A 16386-nucleotide genomic window follows, 5' to 3' on the forward strand; every position below is an offset into this window, starting at 1 on the left:
TCCTGACCTCTCTAAGAATTGGATTTTATGGGGTTGCCAGTGCTCACAAAATTTAAGAAGTTAGTCGTAAGAGTGCCAGCTCTTAGTGTCAGGTGACCACATAAAAATGTAAGTTGTACTTTCTTAAATTTAATTTTTCTAGCTCTTGTGGTTTTGTAGAAAAGCTTGAAAACATGAAACCTTAATGACTCCAAGAAAGTAAAGAAAAAGAACCCAAAAGTTTTTTGACTTACATGGTGACATTTTAAAAGCCATCTTGTGCTTTTAAAATGTTGGAATTGATAATTCTGAGTTTATGATATATTTAAACTGGACTTGAAAAATCCAGTTATTAGGGGTAAATAGGAGATTTCTTCTGAAAATGGGAGACCTCTGCAATCAGTTTTAGTAGAATATTAGGTTTTTTACAAGGAACTGAGCATCTAGCAAATTTCAAGTTAAAGAAGTACAACAAAGCAAAATACAATAAAAATGAGTTTTGTTTTAGAACCTGATTGGCAACAGACTATCAAGAATTAGGTCAATTTTACTTTGTTGCTTGGGGAAGCTCTGAGTTGCTATAACATTATGGTTGCAACAGTTAATTTGGGGAGGTGGATTAAAAAATGTACATAGGATAGCAGAGACTCTTCTTTCTTCTGATAGCTAGTTGGTTGTGTGAGAGAAACTTGCGATTGGCTCTTTACTCCTACTGACACAATGACTAGGCTCTGAGGTTACCCCTGGATTAATGCTCCAGAGGTTGATCTTCTGGCATTCAATTTAGCGGATCTAGTATAAACCATAAATTGAATGCTGAGGGCAGCTCCCACTAGCATCTGTACTCCTTGCAGTCACAAGGAGTAAGGGAAGTTGATAGGAGTGTTTGGTCCCGTTGGCATCCACACAGTGGAAGGCCACAAAGGATCAGCTTAAGGTAAGCCGACTCCAGCTATGTATTTTACATAGTGTACGTATTTTACATTTACGTACCTTAAGCCGATCTTCCTGGTCTAGTATATACTAGGCCTGAGAGAGGAAAGTAAGATAGCTCTGAGTTAGGGTCTCTAGTATTCAGATGCCTGCTGTCCAACAGCTAAGGTGGAAGATGGCTTCACCCCTCTGCATTGGGGTACTATCCAGTAGAAATCCCTTTCAACTGCTGCTATTTAAAGAGCTCCAGGCTCCCGCTCCAAGAGTTGTGAGACTTTTAAATAGCATCAGTTTAAGGGGCTTGCGCTTTCTGGGCAGCTGCTACCATGTTGCTTGGCAGCCACCTGGAAGACAGGAGTCCTTTAATTAGAAGCAATTGAAAGGGCTCACACCTCCCCAGTGGCTCCCAGGTAACGCATTAGTGGTGGAGCTGGGAGCTGCTGTTGGCCAGATCAAAGTGCTTGGTGGGCCAGATCCAGCCCTCTGACAGCCCTTTTGCCTGGCTCTGCCCTAGGCCTCCATGGGCCTCCTGTATATAAATCTTGTCTTTGCTTTGTTATTTGGCTAGAATATTATATATTTATTTATTTATTTTCCCCCTTCAAATCTTGATTTAAATCTCGTATGGGTTCTCCCATTTCCCCCAATAAAACAAGGTTATTTTGTTGAATCAAGGCTCCTGGGGAGCGTTTTACAATCCAATCCATATAATATGTTCAGATAAGACTTATTCTTGTATGCATTTAATTCACATGCCAACTTTTGCTGCTGTGTTTCCCTCTGACCAAAGGGAATGTTTTCAAATTTAAAATACTTTTTTTGTATGTGACCGCATATGGACCAATCATCTCACTCTTCTTGCACTGCACTGAACTGCAGCTGCTAGCCCAACTCTGAAGGCAACAGCCAATGAGCTTTCTGCAACTTTGGGAGGTTCCCAGAGATGGGTCGTGTGGGTCAAAAGTCATGAGTGTGGTATTTTAACAGGTTTCTCGCTCTGTCCAATTATGACAACTGTTTGGCTGCATTTGTGTGCTCCCCCTGAATATTACACTGGCTCTGAGCAGATAGCCAGTACGGCAGGCTCAGAGAGAACCCCCAAAAACCACAAAATCAGATATGGGACAATGGTTCTCAAGTTGGGTTTGTTGTCAAACAAAGTACAGTAATAGTTGTCAGCAGACTATACTGAATCATTACCCATGTGTACTCGGACAATGGACTCAGCTTAGTCAACGGTGAGATTCTTGATTGCCTCCTGGGCTGGACAAAGACAGCCTCTTCAAGACGCATCTTTACACACAGGTACAAATAAGTTGTGCATCACTCCTGCTGTATCAGGTTGCCACTCTCTGACGTTGCCTAAACACCTCGCATTACCTTGCACGTGGTGGTTCGATCAAAACCCCTTTGTCTATCATGCTGTCATTTTAGACCCTGATTTGAACCTGGGTCTGTATATCCTTATTATCTGTGAGGAGCATGTGGGTTCCAAGATGTTTCTTAATGAGATGATGTTACCATATCTCTGGAATGTGCATACAGCCTGTGCCTAGCACCAATTAGTGGTTTTGCACTACCAACCCTTTTTGTGCCAAGTCCTGAGAGTAAGCCCTACTCTTACTCAAAGCTTAACTTTGCTTTATATTAGCAAAGTCTTGACCACTGTTGTCTAGGTCTCAGGCCTCACATCAGATCTGTAGTACATGGGGTGATTTTTCAGGCCCTCAAGTTGCTATAGGTCTGATATTCCCCTTGTTGTGAGGAGCACTCCAGCTGGTGGCTCCTAGCTGTTAGTCCCAGAGGAAACTGTCCCTTGCATGGCTGCTTTTTTTGTGGGTAGAGGGTAAGACCTACCCCGGAACCTCCTCCAGCTGGCTACTGCGTTGAGCTTAGTTCTTGAAGGTAGTGCAGAAATGAACATTGCAATCCCATAAACCCCTCCTTCCCCCAGCAACCTTGTAACTTCCCACAATCTTCTTTTGGGTTGGGATCCCCGAGGTTATATGACAGTGAAAATTTCAGATGTAAACATTTGAATCTGTAAAATTGATTAAAATGGACCATGAATTTGGGTAGGATTTTAAATAAAATTTCATTTTCATTAACTTTAGCAAACTGGGATGGAGGGTAAGAGTTGGAGAGGACATAAACCTCTGTTAAAGTCTATGAATAACATTTTTTATAATTTAAGGTCAGAAGGAACCATCATGATAATCTAGTCTGACCACCTGCACATTACAAACCACATAACCTCACTCATTCACTCCTGCAATATACCTACCTTTTAGCTAAGTCACTGAAGTCCTCAAATAATTATTTAAAGACTTCAAATTCCAGAGACTCCACCATTTACACTAGTTTAAACCCTTAGAAGTGACCTGTAACCCCCTGCTGAAGAACAAGGCAAAAACCCAACGATCTCTGCCAATCTGATCCAGGGGAAAATTCCTTCCTGGCCCCAAATGGGCAATCCGCTAGACCCTGAGAATGTGGGCAAAATCCCCCAGCAAGACAATTGGCAAAGGATTCTCCATTGTAACTCAGAACCCTCCCTATCTAATATCACATCACTGGAAATACTTGCTGCTAGGAGTTGCAGGTCAGCTATGTGCCATTGTAGGCAGCCTCATCATACCATCCCTTCCATAAATGTATCAAGCTCAGTCTTGAAGCCAGTTAGGTTTTTCCACCTCAGCTCCCTTGGAAGACTGTTGATCAATTCTTTCTGTTTTCTGACAGCTTGGTGTTTTTATAACTAAATCCTGGAACCAGTGACCAAAAGCAGAGATCTGTTACAACAAAAATAATTTTCAACTGTTATAAAAATATTTTCTTTTCTTTTCTTTTTTTTTGTGTGGAAGGTTTATCTCTGTGCAGCATTGTATGATATTTCTACTCCTGGTGTACAGGCAGTCCCCGGGTTACGTACAAGATAGGGACTGTAGGTTTGTTCTTAAGTTGAATCTGTATGTAAGTCGGAACTGGCGTCAGCCGCTGCTGAAACTGATCAGTTTCAACCGCGGCTGAATCTGGATGCCAGTTCTGACTTACATACAGATTCAACTTAAGAAACCCAGGCGTCCCCAAGTCAGCTGCTGCTGAAACTGATCAGCGGCTGATTCCAGGAAGCCTGGGGCAGAGCAACTCTGCCTCGGGCTTCCTGTAGTCAGCCGCTGGTCAGTTTCAGTAGTGGCTGACTTAGGGACGCCTGGGGCAGAGCAGCTGGGGTGCTGCCGGGTTGGTCCGGAGCAGCGCTGCGGGACCAACCTGGCAGCCCCCAGCTGCTCTACCCCAGGGGTAGGCAAGAAAAGCCTGGTCTGCTGGCGGGGGGGGGGGGGGACACTAGCTGCACCCCCCCCCCCCCCAGCAGACCAGGAAGACGGGGGTGGCTGGACCACCCAAGTCCTCCACGGCTTTGCTCCGTCTCCCTGGTCTGCTGACCTGGGAGATGCAGAGCAATGCTGCAGAGCACACGGGCAGCGGGACAGTCCAGGTGCTGGCGTGCTCCCAGGCTTTGCTCCCCATCTCCCTGGTCTGCTGCGGGCGTGCTCCAAGGCTTTGCTCCCCGTCTCCCTGGTCTGCTGGTCCGCTGCGGGCGTGCTCCAAGGCTTTGCTCCTCGTCTCCCTGGTCTGCTGGTCCGCTGCGGGCGTGCTCCAAGGCTTTGCTCCCCGTCTCCCTGCAGACCAGGGAGACGGAGAGCAAAGCCGCGGAGCACGTCCGCAGCGGGACAGCCCAGGCGCGCTTGGGCTGTCCCGCTGCGGGTGTGCTCCGCGGCTTTGCTCCTGTCCCCCGGTCTGCAGGGAGACGGGGAGCAAAGCCTTGGAGCACGCCCGCAGCGGACCAGGCAGACCGGGAGAAGCTTTTCTCGCCCCGGAGGACACAGGTGGCGACCTGCTGCCCGTGAGCTCCGGGGCGAGAAAAGCCCCATTCGTAAGTGCGGATCCGACATAAGTCGGATCTGCGTAAGTTGGGGACTGCCTGTATTAGCATAATAGGATTGTGTGAGGGAGGATTGTATTGAGCTCCTTGTTCAGCTTGATCAAAGCAATGAAAATGGATTCTGTTAAAGCAAGTCATATCCACATGCCATGATGTTCATTAGTGCATTCTTAATCTGTGAGACAGGCTGATACTTAAGCAGATAACTATGTTAACCTGTATTTTAAGTACAGCTGGAAAGAATTAAAATCTGTCTTCAGTATTGACATTTTGGTCTCATGTTATTTTGCTTATAGATAATTGGAAGGGATGGTATTTTGCTTTTATGATAACTGCAGATTTCCCCCCCTAATTATTTTTGGCATAGTTGTATGTTAATATTAAAACATCTGTCTGTTTGCAAGATATCACTGAGGAATTTGAGTAACTAGAGGAATAAATGGAGATGATAAAATGTTTATCACTGGGTTTATTTTTTGTTCTTTCCTAGAGTGGCTTACCTAAAATCAAAAAAATTTGGTAAAGAAGCAATTGCACGGATGATCTCCAGAGCTCCATTTTTACTGTCTTTCTCAGTGGAAAGACTGGATAATAGGTTGGGTTTCTTCCAAAAAGAACTTGGACTAAGTGTGCAAAAGGTAAATAATATACCCCTACAAACTTAGATATTTTGTCAGTGAAAATAGGCAAGACCTGAAATAAAGATGCCCATAGATAACCTCAAGTTACTCCTATAGTGTAGGTTCAAGGTTATTGATTGTCACACTCATGCTGTTGTTGAAATTATGACATTAACCCCCAGGCAGGTACCATGAATCTTTAGCACTCTAAGGATCCCAAAATACTGCCACTAAAATGTGTATACAGTTTTATTATCTGATGCCGTATCAGAGGCTTAATCCTAGTGCTAGAGCAATAAATAAGACAACTGACTTCATCATTTTTAAATGCTGCAATATATTGAAAGCCTTAATAAGTACATCACATAGTATATGCATACCATACCAATATTAACTTCTAGTGCTGTGCTTTGCCTAGAATTGTATTGGATATATTCTGCATGGTTGCACAGGAGACCAAATGAGATGTTTGGCCCTTTGCTTTATGCAGGGGCGGAGAACCTAAAGACCGGGGGCTGGATGTGGCCCCCAATGCTCAGGGCTTGCCCCCCAGCATTGGGGAGCTCATTCTGGTTCTCCAGCCCTCTGCTATCCCCGCCACCCCACTACCTTCCTTATGGGGCTGGCACGCACAGAATCTACTAGCCTGGGCCCTACTAGGCTTTTGCGTGTGAGGGGCATGTAGGGAGTGTCTTTCTGCTTCTCAGTCAGGGGCCACATCAGAGAGGGGGGTTTTCTTTTGTTGTTTTATGTTCTTCTCATTTGTCTGCGGCCCCCAACTGATTTTTCTATGGGTCAGCAGCCCCTGACCCAAAGAAGGTTTCCCATCCCTACTTTTTATGGTCTTCAAGTCAATACAGGATATGCTGCTAAAAGCCTCCACTGAGGTAGAGGAATAAAGTGTACTAGTTGATAAAGTCCATACACGTACCTGCACCTTAATGTCTCAAAACTGATTGGCTATCTTAACAAAAGAACAACTGTTAAGAACAGTCAAAGGATGTGGAATTCAAAATGCCTTTGTCTGTAGGCCTGTTTTAATCTCATTTTCCTGCTGTTTTATCTTACCTTTCAATCCCATCCTTTTCCAAAAGGTGAAATGTGACTCCAACTATTTATTGTACCTCTTTCTCATTTTTTTTCATTTTTCTTCAGACTCTCTAATGCTGGTGCTAGAAATGTAATGGATTTTCAAATGTGAATTAATTTCCTTAGACTAACATTGAAATTCAGGCGCATATGTACATAAAAACACAAACAAAATTTGTGAATGCAAAATATGTATCTGATTTGCATGGATGGATTTCTAACAGTTTTGCTTTCTATACCTATCATCTTTCCCATTTCTAAATTACAGACCAGAGATTTAGTAATTAGTCTTCCAAGGCTACTGACTGGCAGTCTTGAGCCTATAAAAGAAAATTGGCAGGTAAGTTTAAAAAGCATCTAAGAAGTCACTATATTGTATAGCTGTTCTAATTAGAAATACACAGACATAAAAGCTAATAAATAGTAGGCACAGGCAAGAAACCTTCATGGCAGAGGCAGGGCGACTTTCAGTTATGGATGCCCTAATAACCATCAGGCTATCTAACAACTGTCCAATAGTAAAAACTTATCCACTACCAACCTACTGATCAAGAGTTTCATAGATTCTAAGGCTAGAAGGGACTCAGTGATCCTTTAGTTTGAGCTCCTGTGCAACACAGGCCACAGAACTTCCTCGAAATAATTGCCAGAATCTCTCTCTCTCTCAAAAAAATCCCATATTTATTTAAACCTTGTCAGTGATGGAAAATCCATCACAACTGATGGAGGGAAGGCAGGAGGAGGCTAAAGGGAAAAGTCATGATTGGCAGAAGGAAGCTGGACTGAAGAACTCTAAGGGGAGACTTCTGAATGAGAAAAGAGGCATGTTGAAGCATGGAACCAATTGGAGGAAAAGACCAGCCTGTTCTGCCCCCTCTTTATTCTCCAACTCGGCAAACCTATTCCTGAGCTCTATTTCTCCTTCATGAGGCTGGTCCAGAGAATAGAAGGGTGTGCTGTCAGGAGCTAAGATACAGGAAGTGAACCTAAGGCTGAAGAGGACCCTAATGAGAGCAGGAAAAAATCCACTGATTTCCTTCATGTCGGAACAAATGATACATCTGGATTCTTGCTGAAAAGTGTCAAGAGAGACTTTACCAGACTGGGGAAGACACTTACGAAATAGAGGTTCAGGTAATCTTCATTGAGAATCTCTCTCTCCTTAGAGGAAATGAGACCACATTACAATCAACAGATATCTCTGGCAGTGGTGCTATAAGGAGGGCTTTGGGATATTTTAACAAGGGGAGGCATTCATGAACAGGGGACTATTCTCATGAGATGGACTACACTTGAATAGGGTAGAAAATAGACGTCCGGAATGGATGTTGGCACAACTGATTAAAAGAGCTTTAAAGTAGAAACTGAGGGGAGATGGTTGGTGAATGCTTATGTCATCTGGCTGATTTTAATATCAAGGGAGAAAAATCAAGAAAAGACACAACAATGGAGAAAGGAACAGTAGTGGGTAGAAGAATAAACATTAAAGAAAAAAAATAGCATTGATACCAATGATGCTAACAGTCAAGTAGCAATACTTGTAATAGATTGTGTACCCAATTGGGTAAGGAATGTTGGTGAAGCTAAGAAGCAACAATTAAGATGTTTGTATAGAAATGCCAGGAGCCTGAGTAACAAAATGGAGAAATTAGAACTGTTAGTGCAGGAAGTAAAACCAGATGGTATAGTGATAACATAAAATTAGTGGAATAGTAGTCATGACTGAAGTACTAGTGGTCAAAAATGTTCTGTTAAGGAAAGAGAAATAAAGGCAAACGTCGTGGAATATGTATATATTATTGATGAGATTGAATGTAAAGAAATTAGAAGTGAGGGAATAGATAAGACAGAGTCTATTAGGACAAAATCACTTTGGGGAAGAATGCTACTGATTGGGGTATGCTGCTGAGCCCTGGAATCCAATTTGGATATGATAGAGACTTCTTTAATGTTTTAATGAAATAAATACGACTGGGAATTGTGTGATTATGAGAGAGTTCAACTTCCCCAATATAGACTGGAAGACAAGTGCTACTAATAATAGCAGAATCCAGATTTTCCAGAATGTGGTAGCTGACAGATTTCTTCACCAAACAGTCACTGAACCAACAAGAGGTGATGCTATTTTAGATTTGTTACTGGTGAGTAATGAGAACCTCATAGAAGAGCTGGTAAGGGGAAGCCTTGGTTCTAGTGATCATGAGTTAATTCAGTGTAATCTAAATGGGAGAATAAATACAATTATCTATAATTAGGATCCTTGATTTCAGAAGGACTGACTTGAAAAAATTAAGAGAGTTTAGTTAGATATGTGAACTATGCCAAAGGTCTTAAGGATTTTAATGTGGAGGAGGCTTGGAATTATTTTGTCAAAGTTGCAGTAATTGTCTGAAACTTACATCTCAAGCAAGGGGGAAATACTCATGTGGAAGGGTTGCAGGCCAACCTGGAAGAACAAACACGTAAGATGATTAGAAGAAAGCAGAAAGCCTACAGGGAAAAGAATATGGGAAGGAAAACTACCTCTTGGAGGTCAGAAAGTTAAGGATAGAATGAGAACTGCAAAAAGCCAAACAGCGTTGGACCTTGCAAAGGGAATTACAGCCAATATTAAAAGGTTCTATAGCCATATAAATAAAAACTAGGAAAGAAGCGGTTCCACTATCCACTGAGGGATGGCAGTTAAAAATAATCTAGGCATGGCCCGCTGCCACATCAAATACATTGCCTCAGTTTTTAATAAGGCTAATGAAGATATTGGAGGTAATGGCAGGGTGGCTAATGGAAATAAGGACATGGAGGTAGAAATTATTATATGAAAGCTGGAAGTAAAACTCAAACAGTTTATTGGGATTAAATCAGAGCACAGATAATGTCCATAGAAGAATACTAATCTAGCCTTCTTTAATATAACTACATTGCTCACAGTGTTGATGAACAAAAAAAATCCACACTGAGCAATGCAATTATATAAGTCTGTAGTGTAGACCTGACCTTGTGAATTATGCTTTGCCTTGTGAACTCTGCTTCTGGGCTAGTGGAGGTGGTTATATTGTACAGGGATAGTATATCTGGAAGTAAGTCTTACCATTTCCCTCTAATTTTTATTCATTCCTTATCACCCAACTGATAACCTTCTGAAGTTAAAAGAAAAAAATATTGTTTCTTGTGTTTCCTCTGTTTTGTTTTGTGTCATCAACCACTAATCAGGATGGAAGTGGAGGCATAAAAAGTTGCCTGTTAATGAACCTGTGCATCACAGGCTTCAGATGGTAAACACAGTTAATACAATTTAAAAAATCTGAGAATGTAAATATGAATACAGTTAAATCACTTGGAATGTTTACTTGGCTCTCCAACAGACTTATTATGTGACTTTGGGTAAATCTTTTGATCTTTGTGCTTAGTTTTCTCATCTGTAAAATGGGAATAATAATTCTTCTACTTGACATGAGTTAAGATTACATTTACTATGGTTATAAAGTGCTTTGAGATCCTCAGTTTGGTTACACTTCAGTAAGAAAGTGCAAGTTTTGTTGTTCAACAACCTACCAGATCATGTGCCTTTTTATACCCTTGTTGAACACCAACAGTGTTCATGGTGATCTATAACATAAAGCAACTCAGTCTCTACCCCTAAGCTGTTTACAGTCTGAACTTGAAGAACATAAGAATGGCCATACTGGGTCAGACCAAAGGTCCACTTAGCCCAGTTTCCTGTCTGCCGACAGTGGCAAATACCAGATGTCCCAGAAAGAGGGATCACAATCCGTAATCCTCATAGTGATAGAAATGTAGCCGTGTTAGTCTGGGGTAGTTGAAGCAAAATGCAGGACAATGTAGCACTTTAAAGACTAACAAGATGGTTTATTAGATGATGAGCTTTCGTGGGCCAGATCCACTTCCTCAGATCAAATAGTGGAAGAAAGTAGTCACAACCATATATACCAAAGGAAACAATTAAAAAAAGTTTTAATTGTTTCCTTTGGTATATATGGTTGTGACTACTTTCTTCCACTATTTGATCTGAGGAAGTGGGTCTGGCCCACGAAAGCTCATCATCTAATAAACCATCTTGTTAGTCTTTAAAGTGCTACATTGTCCTGCATTTTGCGTAATCCTCATGTGATCCCTTTCCTGTCATCCTGTGCTTTAGTACCCACAGCTAGATGACCAGTGACTAAAATATCTAAGTAGTATAGATAACTTATTTTACAAAAATAACAAGTTTCAGTATGTTAAGAAAAAATAATTTTTATAGCTGATTTATTATTTCTTTTTTCAGGTGTGTCAGGTTGAACTTGGTTTTCGACGAAATGAAATTCAGCAGATCATATGTAAAATCCCCAAGATTTTAACTGCAAACAAAAGAAAGCTTACAGAAACTTTTGACTACCTGCACAATGTAATGGGCATTCCCCACCACATCCTTACTCACTTTCCTCAAGTAAGAGATTTAAGAATTGTGGGTTAAAGTGTAATTGTTATCAAAACAAGCAGTTTGATTTTCTTCATTGGGCCTGTACTAAGAGCAAAATTATACAGCCTCTAGAATCCACGTGGATTCTTCAAATGATCTCTGGCAGCAAAAAACAATTTTGGCTTTGTTGAAATTAGAACCATTTTTATCAGTAAAAATTTACCCATGGACTAGCCCAGTGGAGCAACAGGGAGCTGTGCCAAAGATTTCAATTTGGGAGCTCATTAGCACAATTTTCTTCCTTGCTTCAGTCAATATAATAACTTTGTTTGCTGTGGTTGTTAGTGGTGACCTCTACTGGCTGATGTGCAATCTAAAGTGCCTCCAGCAACACTGTTTGTTGTTGGAGCCTTCATCATCTGTATCTCCGATACTTAGACTGAGGCAAGGAAGCTTCACGTGATTCTTTAATGTGTCTTCTGTGGCTCTTTTCATCACGATACTAAAACAGTGTGACTTAATCATTAACCAATCAGGATGCGTTTACTGTGTTGTTAACCAATTATAGAATACTTGGTCATTTTGCTTTGAGAATAATACTTACGTATAAAATAGCAAATGAAACAATGAATGTACATTACTGTGGCTCTTTTGGATAATTTTGATGGCTAATTTTACTTGTAAACCACTAAGGCCTGAGTATCACTGGACCTAAGGTTTTCATATCAGTTGAGGAGGAAAATAGGATACTGGAGAGAGTTCATTTTAAATTATTGGAAAATCCAATTTAAAAAATCCAGGTCTTATCCAGTATCTAAAAATGCAGTTCTTCCAATGACTCCTTTCAGATTTGCCCATTTTATAAGTTAAGTATCTTAGTTGGCAGAAGTTTAATATTATTACATAAGCTTGAATGTAATTTTTTGTATTGCTTTTAGAACAGGGCTATTCAACTTTGGAAGCCCTGGGGGCCACAATGATACTTACAGCACATGCCGAGGGCCACAACTTAAGTGTGGCTGCATATACATGCAAATATATATGCAAATAGCTTCTTTCACACTGACGGGCATGAAACAAAGATTAAGGCAAGACTACACAACACGCAGGCCCCATTTAAGTCAGTTCTGCTGATATTAATAAAAAGCAATATTTACCTGATTTCCACCCATATTGCAGCACTTTTAATGAGCAATGACAGCCCAGGAATTTAACTACTAAAACACATATCAACATAAGACAATTATATTGACTATGTTTTTGTTTTGGCTCCCATCTGTGGGCCACGTGTTGTGTTGAGCACCATGTAAATCTGGGCCGCATGCAGCCCACGGGTCACGTATTGAGTAGCCCTGCTTTAGAACTTAACAAAATTAAGTAAGTAACAAAATGTCTTTACACATCTTAAAATTTTCATTGAGATATTGCACAAATGGTTCTGTTCCTGGTAATTAACTTTCTTTCTACTACAGTACCTTGTTTAAATTATTTTAGACCTTACTGCCTTTCATCCTAACAGTAGTAAACAGCATATTTAGGGTTTACTTTACCTAAATATGCAGTCACCTCTGAGTTGAACATGACAACTTTTCACAAGAAAAATATGTACCATTTAAAACTGCAAGGGGCAGTTTTATGAAGGAATGAAATGATTGTAGCCATGGCATTGAGTCTAACATTCTAAATGTTAATTCAAAGTTATGGGATAACTAAACTTAAATCAAGACCAAATGAAAAGATCAGCTGACAGTGTTGGGGTTCTGTCTCTCCACCCTGAATCTTGATGACCTTTGTCACTTTTCTTTGGAGGGAAAAATCTCATGTGTGCGCTCTCATGACAGCTTGTATCTCCACCCTTCTCTTTCTCTCAACGTTCTCTAACACCTTAGACCAGTGGTCTCCAATCTTTTTACACCCAAGATCACTTTTTAAATCTCAGAACAAGGGAAGATCTACTGCCCCACCCTTCCCCCAAGACCCCCCACCCCTTTCTTGAAGCCCTGCCCTCTCTATTCTCCTTCTCTCCATCACTTGCTATCCCCAGCCCTTATACACTCTACACTGCCACTTTTTTTCCCAATTCCTATGTAGGAAGAGGTTTTTCCAACATTTGGCCTGTCTAGACTGGACCAAATGTTAGAAAAGCCCCTTCTTTTGGAATCCCCCTTATTCCTCGTGGAACTAGGAATATATGGGTTACCAAAAAAGCATGTTTGCTCTTCCACTAAAAAAAAAAAGCAGAACAACAAATGCATCCCTGGATGCGGAAGAGTTTTTCCAGGATATCTCTGGAATCCTGGAAAAACTCCTGCAGTCTAGCCTTACCCTCACTGGGTTGAGACAGGATGTGTGAGCTCTGGGGTGGAAATGAGGGATTTGGGTGTGGGAAGCGGTGAGAGGTGCAAGCTCTGGGAGGAAATCTGGATGCAGGAGAGGAGGTGGAGAAGGGGATGTGGGTTTGGGGAGGGGGCTCCGGGCTGGGAAGTGTTGGGGTCAGATGGAGGGTTGCGGTACTAAGCAAGAGACAGACTTGTGGCTGTGAGGGTGCAGGAATTTGGGTTGGGGCACATGAGGGGCTATGGGTAGGGGGTTTCAGTGTATGATCGGCTCAGATCTAGGGTTTGAGGGGTGCAGGAGTGTTATAATGCCGTGGCCAGATGGGGTCTTGGCCCCAACTGGGCTTTTTTTTGGCCAGGCTTCATTTTTTAATAAAATAGTGTGTTAAACACAAAAAGTTTCTGCATTGTCTTTATTTATGAGAAGGGCAGGGAACCTGTTTTGAGTCGGAGGTCACTAATGCACAGACAAGTCAGTTGGGGCCACACAAGGGAGATGCAAAAAAAAAAAAAAAAACTCCTCCCAAAAAAACCCCACGCCTCACTAATGTGGCCCCAGCTATGCTGGTGGGAGCAGGAGACATGGGGGAGGGTGCTAGTGGGTGCTGGGGCAGGGGACAGAGTGCTGGGGTGGGGGCAGGGTTCTGCAGCAGGGAACTGCAGGAGAGGAGAGGGTGCCGGGGAGAGGGGACAGGGTTCTGCAGCAGGGGGCAGGGTGCCAGTGGGGAACAGGAGAAAGGGAACAGGGTGCCAGGGGAAGGGATAGGGTGCCCTGGACTTCGCCCTCCCCCTCCCCTTCCCCCTCTTGAGGAGCAGGGAAGCCCCTGTGTGCGCCTCCTCTGGGACCAACTCACTCCTCCCGCAGATCAGGGAAGCCCCCACACGCGCCTCCTCTGGGGACTCCCTCCAGGCAAGTTCCTGGCACGCCAAAGAACTTAGGGAGGGGAGCAGCCAGCGCACTTCCGGAACACCCAGAAGTGGCGCAAAGCTGCAGGACTTCCGTCCACCCCGCGGGAAGCCAGCATTACTTCCATTTTCACTGGAGGTAGGTGGGGGATGGGGAAATGGGGGGGCTCAAACGCCTCACGATCGACTGGTTGAAGGCCTCGTGATTGACCGGTTGGCGACCATGGCCTTAGACACTACAGCCATTGGACTTCTCTCCCTATTCATCTTCCTTGACCTGTTTGCTACCATTGGTAAATTCACAAAATCCATTGGATTCACGACTCCATCCCTCTTGGTTCTTCCCCTAACTACATCTTTAGCCCTGCACTTTTTGCTTACATTTTGAAGGCTTTTTGTCTGTTATGGATCCTTGAAAGCTCAGTTTTTTTGATCCATTAATTTTTCTGCCTGTGCTCTGTCCATGTACTCCATTATTAACTATTGCCTTTTTGCTGATGAGTCACAAATACAGTTTCCAGTAGCTGAGTCTCCTCTTTGTCTCTCTAATATCTCGTGAGATAATGGATCATCACCATTTAAAGTATCATGCAAAACTGAACATACAAACTTTCTCGCAAGCCCTCTCCGCTATCTACTTTCCACAATTGATGCTACCATCCTCCCCGCCAACTAAGATGATAACCAGGCGCTCACCTTTGATGCATCCCTTTCTCGCCCTCCCCCTTTTCCCCCCGCACAAGGTAAACCGTGTGCCAAAATCTGCTTCTTCTGTCCTGATATCCAGATTTATTCACTCCCTAATTTACTACTCACTCGATTACTAGTCGTCTTCTCTCAGATCTATTTAGCAGCTGCTTTTAGTGCAACCAAAATCCGTTCTCTATCTCATAGCTTCCACCACGTAATCCCCCTGTTAAAATGCTGCACAGCCTCCTCCTTGTGCTGGACATAATGTTCAAGTGTCATGTTTTTGCTTTTAATGCCTTTCATCATGCATTCCTCTAGGGAGGAAGATGGCAACCTTCTGCAGTTCTACCTGTTAAGTGCTTTAGAGCTATCAACATGGTAACCAAACACCACTGACAGTCTTGTAGTCCAAAAAGCATCTCAAGTGAAATGTCCCTTTTCAGGGCAAACATTGAAATACTGGCTTGTATCTGTCTGTTTTCCAATTCAGTGTAGAAAGGGCCTTTCTCCTGAAAAATGTGATTAGCTGACCAAGCTACTATGCAAACAGAAAGCTGATGTCCTCAATTACCTAATAACAAAAAAGCATTGCAATATCACATGAAAGAAGATGCATCTCTGACCTGGTTTCTCTTTAGGTCTTCTCTGCCCTGTCCACTCTGCCAGTATCATTTGCCTTATTGCCTCTTGTTCTCATCTCAGGGTACGTCTACACAGCAACATTATTTCGAAATAACGTAGTCCGCGTCTACACAACAGGCAGTTATTTTGAAATAATGCTGGAATACTGTCAAGGTGGAGGACTTCTTACTCCAACTCTTGTAACCCTCATTGTATGAGGAGTAAGGGAAGTCGGGGGAAAATTGCTCTGTTTCGAAATAGTTGCTATATAGATGCCCCCAATATCGAAATAAGCTATTTTGAAATAAGCTGCAATTGTCGTAGTTCAATTTCCATAGGTTGTTTCTAGTTAAGCCCTGCAATGTAGACGCACCCCAAGACACACCTACTTTCCTTCTATTATGCTGCTGCTTATGCTGAAACAACCTCCACAAATCTTTCACGAAGCCACTTCCCTCACATCATTTAAATTTCTTCTAAAAACCTCTGTTTTGCCATCTTGTTTACAAGAAATGAGGGGAGAAAAAAAACCATTATTAACATAACCAATAAAATAGATTTATCACACCCTTACTACTTATTCCCTTGTCTGTTTCTGATCCTCATTTACTGCTGCAGACAGGCTTGCAATGCTGTAGACAAGGAAGGCATGTCCCAATGCTTTTTCCCTAGCTGCAGCTCTGCAATTCTGCCGTCTGTTTATTGGCAACTTCCAGATGATAACTTTTTGCTGGAAATCAAGCAGTTCCTAATAAGTGGAATCCACTGTGAAGTTACTTTTTAGAGAGTTATCAGTTATTCTTTGTTTGCTTCCAACAGTGTTAATTTAAAGAAAAAATCTGGTGTAGT

The 16386-nt window shown here is 42.3% G+C and overlaps 1 protein-coding gene across 2 annotated transcripts in view; it reads left to right on the plus strand.

Annotated features, from left to right (window-relative positions):
• MTERF3 (mitochondrial transcription termination factor 3) overlaps positions 1–16386 on the plus strand; it is a 35782-nt gene that overhangs the window by 18773 nt on the left and 623 nt on the right. For both annotated transcript variants that reach the window (XM_075920341.1, XM_075920342.1), the window contains exons 5-7: positions 5346–5493; positions 6833–6904; positions 10850–11011. In XM_075920341.1, coding sequence (XP_075776456.1) covers positions 5346–5493; positions 6833–6904; positions 10850–11011 — 382 coding nt within the window. The remainder of the gene's footprint in view (positions 1–5345; positions 5494–6832; positions 6905–10849; positions 11012–16386) is intronic.

The sequence above is a fragment of the Pelodiscus sinensis genome, chromosome 2, assembly GCF_049634645.1.
Source record: "Pelodiscus sinensis isolate JC-2024 chromosome 2, ASM4963464v1, whole genome shotgun sequence".
Classification (NCBI taxonomy): Eukaryota; Metazoa; Chordata; order Testudines; family Trionychidae; genus Pelodiscus; species Pelodiscus sinensis.